This window comes from Sorex araneus, chromosome X (genome assembly GCF_027595985.1).
Source record: "Sorex araneus isolate mSorAra2 chromosome X, mSorAra2.pri, whole genome shotgun sequence".
Lineage (NCBI taxonomy): Eukaryota > Metazoa > Chordata > Mammalia > Eulipotyphla > Soricidae > Sorex > Sorex araneus.
Window position 1 is genome coordinate 104851467 of NC_073313.1, and position 17169 is coordinate 104868635.

The following is a 17169-nucleotide window of genomic DNA, read 5'->3' on the forward strand; positions in this document are numbered from 1 at the left end:
GGGAATAATCCTTAAGCACAGATCTAGAAGTAAGCCATGAGCAGAGCTGGTTGTGGTCTCAAGCCAAAACAGACAAGAAAGGGCTAAGTGCATGCTTTGCAAGTGGGAGCCCCAGGTTTGTCTCCTGGAATCCCATGGTTCCCCTGACCACCACCTGGAGTGGCTCCTCACCAAACAATTTTTTAATGAGAGTGAATTGGGGTCAATTGGCCCCAAATCAGAAAGAGGCAACAAGTGAAGGGCAAGAGTGGGCCCTTCTTTCTTGCTGCTGAATCCTGGTGACCCTGGCTGCCAGCCCAGCTCCAAAAGAATAGAAAGTATTCCTCTCTGTCCCCACCCCAAGGCCAGCCCCTGCCTACCCATGAGCCCCACTCAGTTGGCAAGGTTCCCTTCCGGTCTTCCAACCAGGCGGCCTGTTGCTGATTCCATGTTGCCAAAGCTGACCCATCTTCAACGCCCTACTGGAAGCCACTGCCACAAAGGAACTCTCCCTTCCTTGTTGGCATGAAGCAGTGCCCAAGTTCCGGACAGGCGGACACAGGGAGTAGTGAGCAGTAACCTTGGGGCCTTTCTGTCAAGGGACTGCTTTGTTCCCCCGCCTCTCGTTTAGCAGCTCCACTTCCCCAGCTACGTGCCGAGCGACCCACAATCTTGGCCTCTGCCTCTTCCGCCTCCATGTCTTCCTTCTACAGTGTTCGGTAGGGCAGGTATCCCACAAAATGTGCTGTGGTCATTTGATCAGTTGTAGGCCCTGGTCAATAACTGATGGGATGATTAACTGACATGCTAGGTTGCTCAGTACAAGGCCAAATGGGGTGCTGTCCTCATTCATTTCTCTGGGCACCGGGGAAGGAATGCTATGTTGCCATATGACTGAGTAGGGTTTTCCTTTATTTTACCTAAGGATTGCACTGAAAGGAGTGGGGTGAAGATAGGGAAAAGCAAGGGGCCTTGAAGACAGCCTAGGAGAGGTCTCATGAAAGTACAATTCTGCACCTCCTCTTTACCTCCTCCTCCCCAGTTTTCACTGGATTCTGGTTGTGATCCAGAAGAAATAAGCAGTATCAAGCAACTTTGAGCACTGAGTTGGTGATGGTGCTGCACTTATCTAAGAATACAGGGAATCTAATCTGAGGATACAAATTGGGGTTCTTCCCATGCCTCCTGGGTGATGTCCCGTGATGTCCCGAATCTTCTTTTTATCAGACCAGAGAACAGTGTTCCCAACTATAAGCTGTCCACGTATGAACACAGGCTGGGCAAAGAGAAAGAAAGGGAAACTGACCTATTGGTTTCTGTATAAGCTTTGAGGGTACAGAATATGAGTTAAATCAGACCACTCTGTATTGACTGGAGCCTAATGAACGTAATAGAGGAATATGTCACACAATCCAGCTATCCCAACTATGCTGGGGGCTTAGATGCACAATATAAATTTCTGAATATATCGGGAAAACAGATAAAGCTTACTTTGAGTTCAGGCCAGACATAATCTTTTGAAACTTCAGAGACAGTATGCTGAGACTGGGATTTTTAAGCGCTTTCCTTGAAATAGCTCCCCCAGGGGCTGAAGAGACAGTACAGCAGGTAAAGTGCTTGCCTTGCATGCAGCTTTTCAGGGTTCAATCCCCAGTACTCCACATGATTTCCCAAACCCAGCCAGAAGCGATCCCTGAACACAGAGTCAAAAGTAAGCCCTAGGAACAAAATAAATATATACATAAATACTCCCCCACGCTTCCAGTAAACCTTTCTGCCTGGGCAAATAAAAATGTTAGAGGGAATCTTGATCCCCTTCCCTCCCCCACCCCATCCCAAGTCACATTGAAGTCCATAGCAGCTCAATGTCCTGCTTACATTTGCTGCTGAGCATGGGGCTTCAGGGAATCAACTCTGTGGCCTGGAACGTGCCCCTCAGCATACAAGGCTTTTCCAAATATGAGGAGCTGTCCTTAGACCCCCCCTCCCATCTCCTTAGATGCCCCCCCAGCAGACTTCTGAATACCTGGCCCCAGGGAAGTCTGCCTCAAAGCAAGCAGCAGCTTGATGCCTTAGAAACCTGGCTGTTACATAAGGGGACTATAGGAAATATGAGTCAGGGCCCTCAGGCTGGCCTAGGCCCAGCCTAGTCTAGAGGGAGACTAGAGGGAGGTGTGTGTGTGTGTGTGTGTGTGTGTGTGTGTGTGTGTGTGTTTGGGATAGGGGTTAAACCAGGAAGGAGATACTATGTGTGTAGGAGACTGTGTGTGAGGGGAGTAGGGGTTAAGCCAGGAAAGAGACATTGTGTGTAGATTGTGTGTGTATGGGGGGTAAGGGGTTAAGCCAGGAAGGAGACACTGTATGGGGGGGGTGTAAGGATTAAGCCAGGAAACACTGTGTGTAGGAGACTTGTGTGTAGGAGACTGTGTGGCAGTGGATAGGGGTTAAGCCAGGAAGCAAACACTGGTGTGTACGTGTGTGTTGGAGGAGTAGGGGTTAAATCTGGAAGGAGACACTGTGTTTGGGAGACTGTTGGCATGTAAATGTTAAGTGCAATACACTGTGTGTAAGAAGACTGTGTGGGGGTGGGTGGGTAGGGGTTAAGCCAAAAGGGAGACACTATGTGTATTTGGTGGTAGGGGTTAGGTAAGGAAGGGGAAACTCTATATGTGTGTGTGAGTCTGTACTTGGGGTCAGATGTTAAGTCAGGAAGGAGAAACTGTGTGTGTGTGTGTGCGTGTGTGTGTGTGTGTGTGTTTCAGGAAGGTTAAACTGTGTGTGTGTTTGGGGGTAGAGGTTAAGTCAGGAAGGGAAAACTGTGTGTGTGTGTGTGTGTGTGTGATTGGGCATAAAGGTTAAATCAGGAAGGGGAAACTGTGTGCGTGTGTATTGGGGTTAGAGGTTAAGTCAGGAAGAATGAGAAACTTCTGTGTGTGTGTGTGTGTGTGTGTGTTTGGGGGTAGGAGTTAAGTCAGGAAGGGGAAACCGTGTGTGTATTTGGGGTTAAAAGTTAAGTCAGGAAGGAGAAACTTGTGTGAGTGTGTGTGTAGGGGTTGTCAGGAAGGGGACAGTGTGGTGTGTGTGTGTGTGTGTGTGTGTGTGTGTGTGTGTTTGGGGGTAGGAGTTAAGTCAGGAAGGGGTAACTGTGTGTGTATTTGGGGTTAGGGGTTAAATCAGGAAGGGGAATGTGTTGTGTGTGTATGTGTGTGTGCGTGTGCGTGTAACTTTGGGGGTAGAGGTGAAGCCAGGAAGAAGGCATGGAACCGCTTTCCTGCCTTTTGCTTCTCACCCGGTTCTTTCCCAGGATAGCTATAACTAGTCTAGATCACTGGAGCCGCGCAGGAATCCCAGCCAGACTCCTAAGCAGCTGCTCTCCATCTCCCCTGAAGAGAAGACAAGAGGAAGTGGGTTGAACACCCCAGGCTATTTTGTGAGTGAATTTTTCTTTCAAAGAAGGATGGGGGAAGGTGGGAGGTAGGGTCTGATTTCAGGCTAAGCCTATTAGAGGAAAGTGGCTCCCAGGGAATAATTGCTGATTGCATGCCTGGACCATCATTGACCAAACTTGATTCCAGCTCTTGCTTCTTGCTTCCCCTTGGGTTAGTGTCTGCATCATGGGATGCTTCCCGTTCGGCGCCACCCTTGCTGACCCGCTGGTCTTCCCAGGGGTCGTATTAACCCTCAGAGTTCTGTGAAGAACTTGCTCTGCCAAAGCTGTGACCCCACAGTGAAACCCTAACCCTTGACCCATTGTCATAGGCACTGAACAGTACAACATGTCCTGGACCTTCATTGCTGTCTTTATCTAAAAGGGACTTTTCATATTTGTGGTAAATGCTCTCCCATGCATGCACTGAGTCCTCACCAAATGGTTCTGTCCAAATTTCCCATCTCACTCTCCACTTTGGCTTCTCTAAGGCTCAAGAGGCTACCAAATGGCCCTATCCAACTGGTTATGTAAACGCAGCCAGTCACAGCAGATTATGGCTTTGTAGTTATCTTGAGGGATACCTTACATAAGAGGAGAAAGTTCAGGTAGGAGCAGAGTCATGATGAGCAAACAGTGCAATGGCCACCACCAAGTGCAGACACGGCTGACCTCACGCCTCTAAACCAGCCCACAGGCTGTGGGTAAAGGCTTTGCTGGGCGCCATCACTTTTGAGACCCAGAGAATCTAGAAGTCTTGACCTGATGCATCCATCTCCATTTATCCAGATGCCTGGCCTTCGGGTCCTGTTTTGGGAAGAAGCCAACACTCTACCTGGAATAGCAAGCTTGTTCATTTATCAGGAGGGCAAACATCAGCAGAGTTTTAAACTTTTCTTCCGGCAGGAAGAGAAATAAGGTCACCCTGCAAGAGTTTTTTGGGTTTTTTTTTCCTGATGCCTGGCCTCTTGGGCCCGACTAGTAATATCAAGGGGAAAAGGTAATTCCTGCTCTGGTCTTGTTAACTTCGAGATCAAGAACCTTACACACAGACTCTGGCGCTCTCATCCTCCATATCCTGTTCCAGCACAGTCTTTGCAAGAAGAATCCCAGCCTCGCCTCAGAGAACACTATGCATTATGGGGAAGTGGGGGAACTGTCACCCCAAAAGAAGATGCAGTGAGAAGCACACAAAGTGAGCTTTCCTTAAAGATTTTAGCTTTCTTTTCCTTATAAAGACTAGCACTGCAACTGATAGGGAGAATAAGATGTTTACCCAAAGAAACAGACAAGCTTATTTATTTCATGAGTTTCATGCATATTTACTGAAGGTGAGTGGAGGATCACATCTGGGTTGAAAGACAAATGCTAAAATTATGAATTAAAAACTCAAGTAAGAAGAGAAGAAACATCCCCAAGTGTAGTAAAGGCTATACACAAATCCATGGCTCATATATCATTCAGAGATAAGAAATGGAAAGCTTTGTCTTTAAAATCAAGAATAAGACAAGACTTCCCACACTAACCAGTTCTTTTTAACTTAGCATTAGTCTTAGTGAAAGCAATTAGACAAGAAGAAGAAAGGAATCCATATCAAAAATGAAGCAAAGCTATAATTATTTACAAATTATCTGATAACATATATAGAAAACACCATTAAAAGACAGTAAGATAATGAGTATAGCTAAGTGGCCAGTTACAAAATCAATATACAAAAATCTGTTACATTTCTATGCAAATAAAAAAGTTGTGAAACAAAGACTAAAGAGATGACTCAAAGATCTGAGCACACGCCTTGCATGCAGGAGACCCAGAGTGTCCCCAAACACTGAGCCAGATATCGCTTAAAATACCTCTGACCCCCCAAATACACAGAATAAGACATTGAGACATGGAACCGGAGAGATAGTACAAGGGTTCAGGTGTTGGCCTTAAAATGACTCTGGGGCTAGAGATATAGTACAGAGGTAGGGTACTTGCTTTGTAAGTGACCAACCAGAGTTTGGTCCCCGGCATCCCATATACCCTCAAACCCACCAGAAGTGATCCCTGAGTACAAATCCATGAGTAAGCCCTGAGCACTACTAGATGTGGCCCCAAGACAAACAAAAAATGGCTGACCCTTGTTCAATACTCAGCACTGCAAGATCCCTCCTAAACAGCCTTCAAGCACTGCTGGGTGTGGCCCAACCTACCCTCCCACCAAAGAAAATGGAAATATATTCCAGGTATATATGAATAGGGGAGGAGTAATAAAGTAAAAATATAGTCACTTTCCTAAAAGCAATATCCAGATTTAGTGCAACGCTAAACAAAAATTTTAATACTTTTTCAAGTAATAATGACAACAAAACAAGGGTTGTATGAACTTATACAAACCTAAAAAAGCTAAAATAATTCTGAGGGAATATAGGAAATGAAGTAATATTTTTAACTTTAAACTAAACTTTAAAGTGGTAGTGATTAAAACCTACTTGTAGTAAAGTAAAAAATATAGTCTTATGGATCAAAGGAATAGAATCTCAAGTCCAGAAATAAACCCACACATTTACTGACATTTTATCTAAGACAAAGGAGCACATACTATACAACGAAGGAAGGAAAATCTCTTTTAACAAATAGCACTGGGAAAACTGGACAGACAAAAAGACTGAAACTAGGTTACTTTTTAATTCCCTACACAAAAATAAATTTATAATGTGCAAGACCTGGATGTAAGACCTGAACCCTAAAGTACATACATAGATGATAACAGGTGAAACGTTCCAAGACATCAGCATTAGAACTGTCCTTGAAGGGCCAGGGAGGTGACTCAGAGGGCTAAACTGCATGCTTCCAGGTTTATTTAGTGGGTTTTGGGGGGACTTGGGGGCTACACTCAGTAGTGAGTACTCAGGGACCACTCCTGGTGGTGCTCAGTGACCCCTATGTGGTGCTGAGATCAAGCCTGGGTCAGCTGCATACAAGGCGAGTGCTTTCCCTGCTGTATTATTTTCTCTAGCTCCACAGAAGCCCCAGGTTTAATCCTCATCACCCTGTCACCATCTTGTCTCTGGAACACAAAAAACGGGGTGGGGGTACGCGGAATGTCTTTGGAAATGTGATCCCAATGGGGCAAGACAAAACAAAAATAAAACAAAACCATTAGATATACATTAACTTGAAAAACTTTTGTGTAAGAAAGTAAAGTACAATCATAATGAAAAGACAGCCTGCTGCTAGAGAGAATAAGGGCTGTGAGACAAAGGTAACAGAGTGAAGGGCTATTACATGCAACAACATGGATGAAACTTGAAAACATTATTGTCAGTGAAAGAAGCTAGACATAAAAGGCTGTATATGGCACAATTCCACATCCATAAATTATCTAGAATAGAAATATTCATAAAGACAGAGAGCAGACAAGATGTTACCAGAGACTGTGGGAAAGAGGAATGGGGAGTCATTGTTGAATAGGTACAGAATTTTTGTCTGGGATAATGACAAAGTTGTGGAAATGGATAGTGGCGGCAATACACAACACTGTTAATGGCCCTAATGCCACTGAACTGTATACTTAAAATGATCAAAATGATTAAATTTTATGTCACATATTTTTTTACTGCTATACGTTCAATATATGTACACGTATATAGTACGCACCACACTCAAATAAATGCTGATAGAGCACTAGCAAAATTCTCCTAGTATATGGAATTCACATTTGTTCCTCAGCAAAAAGACAATTTCTTCCATGCTGGGGTTTTCATGAGAGATATCCAAACCATGAATGTTAAGTTGGCAAATGCATTTGTGCTTTTAACAGAGAATGTGCTTTAATTCCAGAGTACCTATTCTTTGTCAGACCACTAGGCACTCAGGAAATAGTTATTTTAAATTACCTTGGGCTAGGTAGGGAAGAACTTTCGAAGCTCAATACCAAAAGCAAAATTCACAAAGGCAAAGAATGACACGCTTAACCACACAGAAACCCAAAACCGCTGGACAGCAAAGAATTCCATCCTCAAAATCAAACGGCAAATTCGTTGACAAAAGGTTTGCAGGCTCTTAATTCGGGGTTTCTCACAGTGTGGTCTGCATACTTTACCGCTTGAGCTATGGAAGAGGGATGTTAGGTGCTGTGCATACAGAGAACTGAGTCTTCAAATATGAATTTAGGACTACCGCATATGTAGGCTGGCAGGAGAATAGTTTTGCCACTGAAACCATACTGTGTAAGTGATTACATCCTTACAAGTCAGCTCCAGGAATATACATTTATGAAATCACTAGTTCTAAGACTCAGAGAAGCACAAGAAATGTTTTTATGCAAAATTTCCGTGAAAACCACCATCTCAATCTATACTCTTTCCTTCAGCTAGCCTATATTAGCTTAATAAAGCAAGTGAAATGAATTAGCACACATAAAGCAATGAGAGATATTTAATATTGTTTCCTGAGCATTTAAGTGTGGGGATCAGATTAGAAGCTTAAAGGCAGATTTTTAAGGCTTTTTACAGAGGAATTCAGAGTATCTCTGACCATACTGAGCTGGTATGCTCAGGAACTTGAGGCAGAAGAGGGCTCATTAGAAATTGCTAAAGAAGAGTTGGGAAATAGCACAGCAGCACCACCCTGGTTCAATTCCTGGCATCACACAGGCCCCCACATATTGCCAGCTACAGTCCCAGAAGTCTCCCAAGTACTGCTGGGTGACATAGGTAACCTCAGCACTGCACGTTCCAAGCAAGCAGTATGTCAGCCTTGGGTGCTTGTATTGAACCACCAACCGGGTTAGCTAAGAATATCTGGTGCGGACTCCTGGACCTCCTGAGCACCAACTGGGAGACAGACCCCTCTTGACCCCACCAAAAGAAGAAATTATATAGGGGACTGGGGGATAGCTTGAAGTGATGGAGCAATGATTTGCATGCAGGAGCTCCAAGATTGACCCCTGGCACCATGATTCCATAAGCACTAGTAGAATTGAACACTTCCACCCAGAGCACTGAGTTAGGAGGAGCCATTGAGCACCCTGGGTGTTGCTGCTTTGGGGACAATATGCAGTGCTAGGAACCTAACCGTTGTCAGCAGAGCACAAGGAAATTGCTTAAGCACCTGTGCTCCTATCCCGTTTTTCAGTTTTAGAAGCCTATGTAAATGGCAAGAAAGAGCCCTATAAGAATGGGGTGGCTCGGGGATGGAGCGATAGCACAGCGGGTAGGGCATTTGCCTTGCACGCGGCCGACCCGGGTTCGATTCCCTGCATCGCATATGGTCCCCTGAGCACTGATAGGAGTTAATTCCTGAGTGCATGAGCCAGGAATAACCCTGGTGCATCGCCGGGTGTGACCCAAGAAGCCAAAAAAAAGAATGGGGTGACCAACCATTCCAGTTTTCTTGAGAATGTGCCAGTTTGAGCATTAGAAGTTTATGTTCCAACCACAAAAGTTGTTCATCTTACCTAAGAAGGACATAGTGACCATTTGGTTAGTATCTGAGCTAATATTGACCCCTGCTTAGCAATTCTTTCTTCACAGATAGTTTTTAGTATCTGACTGATCTTGGGTGAAATTTTGGGTTTGCTTTTCATTGTAAGGCCTGGGGAAAGTCACTTAATTTTCCCGGGAACTCAGTTTCCTTCATTATAAGATGAAGGAAGGTCATAATAGTACTTCATTGCTTTGGTGTAAACATTAAATGAGATTATGCAGATAGAATGTTTAGTACATGTTCTAAACACCCAATAAATGTTAGTCATTAATCTGTTATAGTTATTAGTAGCCTAACAAGATAGAAGCAGTAGTGGGCTGGAAAGATAGGACAGGGTTTAAGGTGCTCGCCTTGCAGACAGCTGACCCAGAGTTTGATCCCTGGCACTATATACAGTCTCCTGAGCCCAAGCAGGTGAACACAGATCCCAAGCACAACTAGGTGTGGCAACCCAAAAAAAACAACAGAAAAGAAAGATAGAAGGGGCAGTATTTAAAACATATCTTGTGGGCCAGAGAGACAGTACCACAATTAAGACAACTGTCATGCACATGACTGACCCATTTGATCCCCAACACCACACATGGTGCACCAAGTACCACCAGAAGTAATACCTGATCACAGAGCCAGGAATAAGTTTTGAGAACTTCTGGGTATGGCTCAAAAAAACCCATGGGTCTAGAAAGATAGTACAGCAGGGCGCTTTACTTGCATGCAGCCGACCCAGGTTTGATCCCCAGCACCCCACATGGTACCCTGAGCTTGCCAGCAGTAACCTCTGAGCACAGAGCAAGGAGTAAGTAAGCCCTGAGCACTGCATGTGGCCCCCGCAAAACATATCATATTGTCACCCATAGTTGAGGCTCCAAACTACTGGAAATATCATTTAAATATCAATCAACTGTGGGTCCTTATAATTGATCTGCAAGTACATATACCTATCCAATGTCTATTAGACTACTTGCACTATTTCACATGATTAAAACAAAATAAAATCATATTTAAACCTCAATAGGAATTTTCCCATAGCTAAAAATTGTACAATCTCTACACAGAACCACATCAACAAAGAGTTGTCAGTTTAATCATGAATTTTACTATTTTGGTGAGGGGGGAGGGAAATTAAGCCACACCCTGCTCTGTTCTGGGCTTTCTCCTGGCTCTGTGCTCATGCATCACTCCTGGAAATGCTTGGGGGGTGGACCACACATGGTGCCAACAATTGAACTGGGGCTAGCTATGCAAAGAGCAAGTGTTTACTATCTGTATACTGTCTCTCCAGCCCTTCATTATTGGTTTTGAACTTTTTTGGGTTTTGGGACTAAACCCAGAGATGCTTAAGGCTTACTCCTGGCTCCGTGCTCAGGGATCATTCCTGGTATACTCGGGGAAACCTGTGGGGTATCTGGGATTAAATCTTGATCAGTCTACCTCATACAAGGTGAGCACTCTACCTGCTGTCCTCTCTCTCCAGCCAGGTTTTAAACAATTTTTCAAATCCCCTCACCTCTCCAAATACTGTCTGTGTTAACTAGAAGCCATAGGAAAACTAAACAGCTGTATAAAACACAGCCCTACCCTTAAATTGCTTACACTCTTGTTCCAAGGAAACCAAGAGCAAAGCTGAGAGGCTGGGACAGGTCAAAGCAGACAAAGCAGATAGAAATCAAGAATGTGCCACACCCTTCTTCCAAAGAGTATAGGCGCCCATAGACACAAAGACAGGGGCACAAACGGCAGAAAAGTTACAGAGGGAAGGGCAGGGGGACTCTCCAGAAGTGGTCTTCCAGGCAGACAAATTCAAGGGAAAACACCCCCAAGCAGGACTTCAAAATCTTAAATCATGAAACAGAACAAGGAGTGAAAATGATGGCTGAGATATGAAGCTAAGAGCACAGATCACACAGCAAGTCAAAAATAAAATATTTTTGGTGCCTAGGAGAGCTTAGTGATAGAATGCCTTGCAAATTCGAAGCCCTAAGTTGGATCCCCAGCACTGCCCCAACACACCAAGTTCCATCAGGAAGCCCATTAGGTGGCACCTACTGCTTGGGATCCCCAGTATCACAACGAAGTGTGCAACGTTAGGGTGAACCACAACTACGCTCATGCACACACTTCAACTGAGTTTGCAAGCACCATAATCAAGTGTGCTGAAGCATGACAGCACAGCTAATGCCAGCACTAAAACCAAATGTGTGGCCCTTGTCATCACCACAACAGAAAAGGGAAGGAGATTATTTTTTCCAATTTTGGGCACTGTGTTTTACAAACAGTTGTAGGATTTCATACATGAACTACTCCAGCACTACATCCTTTACCTCTGTGTCTATTACTCTCTTTGTCCCAGGGTCTCTCTTCCACACTCCCCACCCCAGTGGAAAGCTTCCTACTGAAGACAAGTTCTCAGGGCTGGAGAGACAGTACAGGCAGTTGGGTGATTGCTTTGTACACTGCCTAACCAGGTTTAATCCCCAAAATCCTATCTGGTCCCCTGAGCACTGCCAGGGGATTCCTGAATACAGAGTCCAGCTGTGGTCTAATAAAAAGACAAATTCTCAGTGTCTCTTGCTTTGGGGCATCATTATTGGTCTATTCTGTTTTTTCATGTCTCGCATAAAGAGAGATCATTCTGTGTCTATTCCTCTTGGGAAGAGTAAGATCTTGAAAAAAAATTTGGTGTAGTCAGGCATCCAACCCAGGGCTTCACATGAAAGCAAGGCAAGTACTCAACCCCTGAGCCACATTCCTAGCCCCAAATTTTAAGAAATTAAAAAATAAATACGGTCTGGAATGGGAGTTGGTGGCAAAGCCTTGAATACATGAGACCTGGATTTGATCTCCAGAAAAATGTGCGTGTGCACACGCACGCGCACACACAACACAAACACACACACTCACACACACTCACACACACAGAAGCAGCAGCAGTAGCAGCAGCAGCAAATATACATTAAAGAAGAAAGGAACTTTTTCACTTTGGAGAAGCCCTGCAACTAGTAAAAACAGTCTCCTTCATGCTAATGAGCTTTTCATACTGAGGAAAATCTAAACCAAAATCAGAATCTCAAATCTCTGAAGTCCCAGTAGCCAAGGGAAAGTGCAGAAGCTGAATGTTGGATCCTGCTACAACTTTAAGAGCCACAGTACCCTGTCACTCCCTAGCCTAGCAGAAGTCTGGAGGCTTGTTGCTCAGCAGTTGAGGATGCAAAGCATACCTTCCCACACATTCACCAATCTTCTGGCACCAATGCCCCTAGGACATGCTTTCCCGCAACACCACCATCACACACAACAGCACCCAGAGCCAGATGTCAATAGAGAACCTGGTAGAGGTGGTCTCTATTCAGGCAAGCCAGCCAGGAAGCCTCCCAAAGTACGCAGAGTGCAGCACAGGCAGAGTGCAGCACACGGAACACTTTCATCTTCCTGTTTTCAGTTTCCTAGTGCCCACCATTCTAGGTCTTGAACCTAGGAACCTCAACCCATTCTTGCAATTCATCAAGGTCATTTACAGACAGGTTTTCCCCCCAGGTGTCTGGCACCACTCCCCCAATGCCATTGTCTGAGCAATCCAGGGGATCCTTGGGGCTTTTAGCTAGGCATGGTTTCCAGTCTCTAGGGACTGGAGTCGAACACACTTGCAAGTGATCTTACACCTGGAATGAAGATTGCCTGGAAACCTGTTCAGAATGCAGCCAATTTGAGACAATGTGATCTTTTGCTTCCTCAAGTGAAATCATAGATGGGAAAGGGCTTTGACAACTTGGAAAAGCCTGAGACATACAACTTGTTACAATCATGCTAAGGTAATGGACAGCTTGGCCAATCCCCTCTCCAGAAACTTGTGGGGCTGAAGCTATGGGAAGAGATGTGTGCCTGGATGGGGGAGGAAATGTTGCCTTGGGGAAAGAGGATGCAAACGTAGTTTTCTGAGTGTGAGGGTAGTGCTCCTGCTCTCCTAGATGGCTTTTTTCAGTTGAGTTTTTTTTTTGGGGGGGGGAGGCAGACACGCTTAATAGTTCTCAGGGCTTACTCCTGCTTCTGTGCTTGGAGATCACTCCTGGCCCCACTGGGGGGGCGGCATACCGGGTGTTGAGATGGAACCTGGGGAACCTGGATCTGTCTCAAACAAGGCAAACACCCTACCCTTTGCACTATAGCTCCAGCCCCTCTTGATGGCTTCTAAATGTTTCTATTTGTGCCACCCAATTCTTCCACTAGTCTATGAGGGCTCGGAATCATTTCAGTGCTTTGTCTGAGCACACCATCTGCTCAGGAGACCTGCAATCTCAGAACTCAAAAGAAAACTTAAGAGACAAGTGAGCAATACACTCACGATTACACTGTGGCGAGGCAGAGACACAACCTGAACTCCAACACCAGTCTCCCAAGAGCAGAATTCTCTTTCTCTTACATAACCTTCATTGTTGAGAAAGAATCAAATCACACACACACACACACACACATACACACACATACACACACACTTGATGGTTCTAAGAGCAGCAAATCCACGATGTTTCCCCTATATTTGCAACCCCTGGCACTAAACTAAACTACCTCAGTTGATACCTCTCCCTACCCCACTCTCCCAAAGATAGACTCTTACCAGGGGGTCTGAAGGCCTGGAGAACAGCATGCAATTTGCATCTCCCCATTGTATTTCTCTGCTCCTTATTCCTTTCCTTTTTCTCCTGTGGGCTTTCCAGAAAGTCTGACCTGTATTCAGTAGCCCTTGAGGTGACATGGATTCATTCTCCACCCTACCTTACGACGGTCCCTGGGGCAGCTTTTACTTTTTAAGGAGTCTATACTAAGGTGTTTTTATTTATTTTGGTTTTGGGGTCACACCCGGCTGTGCTCAGGGCTTATTCCTGGCTCTATGCTCAGGGATCACTCCTGCCAGTGCTTGAGGTACCAGATGGGGTGCTGGAATCGAACCCGGGTTGGGGTGTGCATGGCAAATGCCTTACTCTCTGTACTCTCCCCCTGCCTGCCCCCAGGGGCGGCGTTTTAAACTATCATTCCAAATAAAGACGACTGTAATCTATGGAAAAAGTCACAAGTCCCATAAATACAGGGTCTTCGGAAATTCTCATAGATTTCTAAGTTTTCTTTCTCCCCACCCTAGCCCATAGTAGCAGTCAGCCAAGTGAACAGCGTTTTGTTGTTGTGCACTCTCAGTCAGGGCCATTCAGTAATTTCAAAGTCCTTGCGGTTTCCACCTGAGTTCGCATATTCGAGGCTGGGCTTTGGAGAAGAGGGAACTCAGATCCCAAGAGCATCGCAAGGCAGAATCACATCTCCACAATTAAGTGAGAAAACGTGCACCTCTGAGAAAGGGATGCTGTGAACTACCCTGTCCCAAGCCATCTAGGGCTGTCCACTTTCTAAACATCTCCCTTTGAAAAGCCTCTGCAGTCCCCCGCCCCTGCAAAAACAGAGCTCTGGACTGCCAGACCATCACCACCACACACACACACACAGAGTCAACCTCTCCAGGGCCTGAGGTGATTTCACTGGTCTCCCACTTTGGGCAGCGCTGGGGGATCCAGTAGAAGCCGAGAGGCCGCCTGCGCCAGCCTGCATATTCCCCCTCGAGCAGCCCGGCCGGCCACCCACCTGTGGAAGAAGAGCAGAATGGAGAGCATAGTCTGGTCGATGTTGCGGTTGCAGATGCCCTCGTTGAGCAGGTAGCAGGGGTCTCGCAGCACGGGCTCGAGCGAATCCTGCCGCATTATGCTGTTGAGCTTGTCGGTATTGAGATTCTCGAAGATCAGCTTCTCCTGCAGCTGCCGAAAGTTGCTCACGGTGGGGCTGCCGGGGTTGTTGTTGTTCCCGCTGCTGTCCTGCTGGAGGCCGCTGCGGTGGGCCAGGTCGAGGCAGCAGTTGCAGCAGTCGAGGCCGACAGGTGAGCGGCACTCGCTCTTCTTCGGCTGGGCCATCTTCTCGGGCTCGGGCTCGGGGGCCGCCTGGCCGGCGCGCTCGGGGTCGGCGGGCAGGTGCGCGCCCTCCGGGCTAGCCTGAGGGGACTCCAGGGTGTCTGAAGTGGACTCGCTGCCAAGGGGGAGAAGAGTTGGAAATGAGCGCCCCCAACGCTAGTCACCCTCGCCTCCACGGCCCACTGCTGGCTCCGCGGCTCGCGGCTCGCTGTTCGGGGTGCGAATAGCAACAGCTGGACAAACAGCTCCGAGCAGATCCTTTGGGCTCACTTCCTCCTCCTCCACCCCCTCCACCCCTCCTCCAGAGGCCGAGCCGCCCCCCCACCCCCACCGCGAGGTGCCCCACGCGGTCCCAAGTTTCCCAAGTGGGAGCGGGGCTCCGGGCGGACCTGTGGCGGCAGGAAGGGCGGGCGACGGGGCCGAGGGAGAGCCGGGCGCGCCCTCTCCCTCCCTGCTGCACTCCCTCCCCGGCTCGCGGCTCTCCCGCTCTCGGGCTCCCCGGGCCGCGCCGGCCGAGCGGGCGAGCAGCACGCCCAGGAGTCAGCCCAGGGCTGTGACAGCATGTAAATGACCCCGGAGGGGCCGGCGCCCGCGTCCCCTGCGGCCACTGGCCCGCTCGCGGGCTCCGTCCCACGCCCCTACCCGGGCCCCACCCCGCCCGCGCACCCGCGTGGTCACCGATCGCGCTCGCACCCCGGCGCTTCTGCTGGGACTCCGGGCTCGTTACGGGGTGTCGGGGCGTGGGGCAGCTGCCTCCCCGCGCCCCGCGCCTTGAGCTGCAGGTCGCTGCCCTCTAGCTGAGGCGCATCCCCGGCCAGGAATGGACACGCCACCACTTGGGACCGCCACGCCACCCTGAGATCGAGCTGTGCGAGCGGGCCGGTCGCGCCTGTCCCACCGCTAAGGGGTCCCCCTGCAGGAGACGCGGCGCCCCTCCTCAGTCTTCAACCACCTCCCTCCGCTAGTCAGCTCGGGCGGGGGCGGCGAGGGGGGGCAAAGGAGCAGGAGCCCGTTCCTGGCGTCTGAAAGGGCACGTCTGAAGTACCCGAGAAACGCCTCAAAGCCAACTCACAGGGGCACGCTCACACTCTGCCGGGCTGGGGTCGTGCTCGGCTCGCGGCTCCGGTCTTCTGTACTTCCCTCCCACATGTTTTCTGAGCCCCTACAGAAGAGATCCTGGCTTCCGGGAATGCCAGTTCCCCGGCTGTCTTCCCACGCCCCTTAAGTTTCTTCTCAATCCCCCCACCCCCACCCTATGCACCTTCCAGAAACGCCGCGCTTCTTTCGCCGTCCTGTGCTTGTTTTCCCCTTTCTCGCTTCCCAACTGATCTCTGCTCTCTCACTTTTCCTTCGTGCCCCGTTCTTGCCTCGTTTTTCTTCCTTATTTCCTATTCCCCCCCCTTTTCTCCTCACTTCCCCCCTTCATTTCTCATTTTCTCCCTCCACGACCCCTAACTTCAGCACCCCCTTTCTCCGTGGTGGCGTTCCCTTCGCCTCACTTTCCTTGCCGCCCCCTATTTTTCCAAGATTGCTTGTTTCTTTTCTTTTTTCTTTTCCCCCTCCGGATCCCTCCAGCCTCTTCAGTAAACCAAGGTTCTTACCCTGCTTTTAAGGGACTTGTGGGTTGACTGCTCATGTTCTAAAAGTGTGGCTTCTGAGGGGTGGGGTGCTTGGCTCTAAGGAGAATGGTGTTTCTAGAGTTGAAGTAAAGTGAAAGGGCAGATCTGCGGAGAGCGCGGCAGGCTAATGCCCTGGGTCATAGCCCAACTTTGTGCTTACGTAGGGATGTGCTGAGTGGTCAAGGGATAGACTCGCACGACTTCGCGGCTTGGAATAGGTTGCACGTGTACAGCTCAATACATTTTTGGTTCCCGAGGAAAATAAAATCAGAACTGTGCTGATCTTCCGTTTTCACATAAAACTCAAGTAGATTTCAGTTTCAATCAGCACTCCCCACCCCCCCCCCCCAGCTCGCTTCAGTAAGTCCCATTGCTCTCGCAAAGGTGCGGTATATACTGCCACCTTGTGTTTCAATCCTCGTACTTTTCTTGTTGGGTTCAGGAACCTCACACTGCCTTGATTATGAAAAGAGGATGTGGTGTGTGTATGTGAGAGAGAGAGACAGAGAGACAGAAAGAGAGACAGAGACAGAGAGACACAGAGACAGAGAGACAGAGACAGAGACACGGACTGGGGGGGCGGGAGGAAACTGGGTGGTGGGAAATGCACACTGATATAGGGACGGGTGGTGGACCATTATATGACTGAAATCCAATCATAAACAGCTTTGTAAATGTGTATCTCACTGTGATTCAATTTAATAAATAAATACAAATATAAAAAGGA

General features: G+C 47.7%; 1 protein-coding gene across 5 annotated transcripts in view; it reads right to left on the bottom strand.

Moving 5' to 3' along the window:
- Positions 1–16523, bottom strand: part of TSC22D3 (TSC22 domain family member 3) — a 72883-nt gene extending 56360 nt beyond the window's left edge. The window contains exons 1-2 of one of the 5 annotated variants that reach the window (XM_055122280.1): positions 16425–16523; positions 14504–14938 (exon numbers count right to left, since the gene is read on the bottom strand). In XM_055122280.1, coding sequence (XP_054978255.1) covers positions 14504–14938; positions 16425–16459 — 470 coding nt within the window. In that variant the 5' untranslated portion in view covers positions 16460–16523. Of the gene's footprint in view, positions 1–14503; positions 14939–15212; positions 15386–15489; positions 15671–15895; positions 16018–16424 lie in introns of those variants that run through there. The other 4 variants (XM_055122279.1, XM_055122282.1, XM_004606313.3 and 1 more) reach the window with 4 other exon arrangements.
- Between the last annotated feature and the right edge of the window lie 646 nt (positions 16524–17169).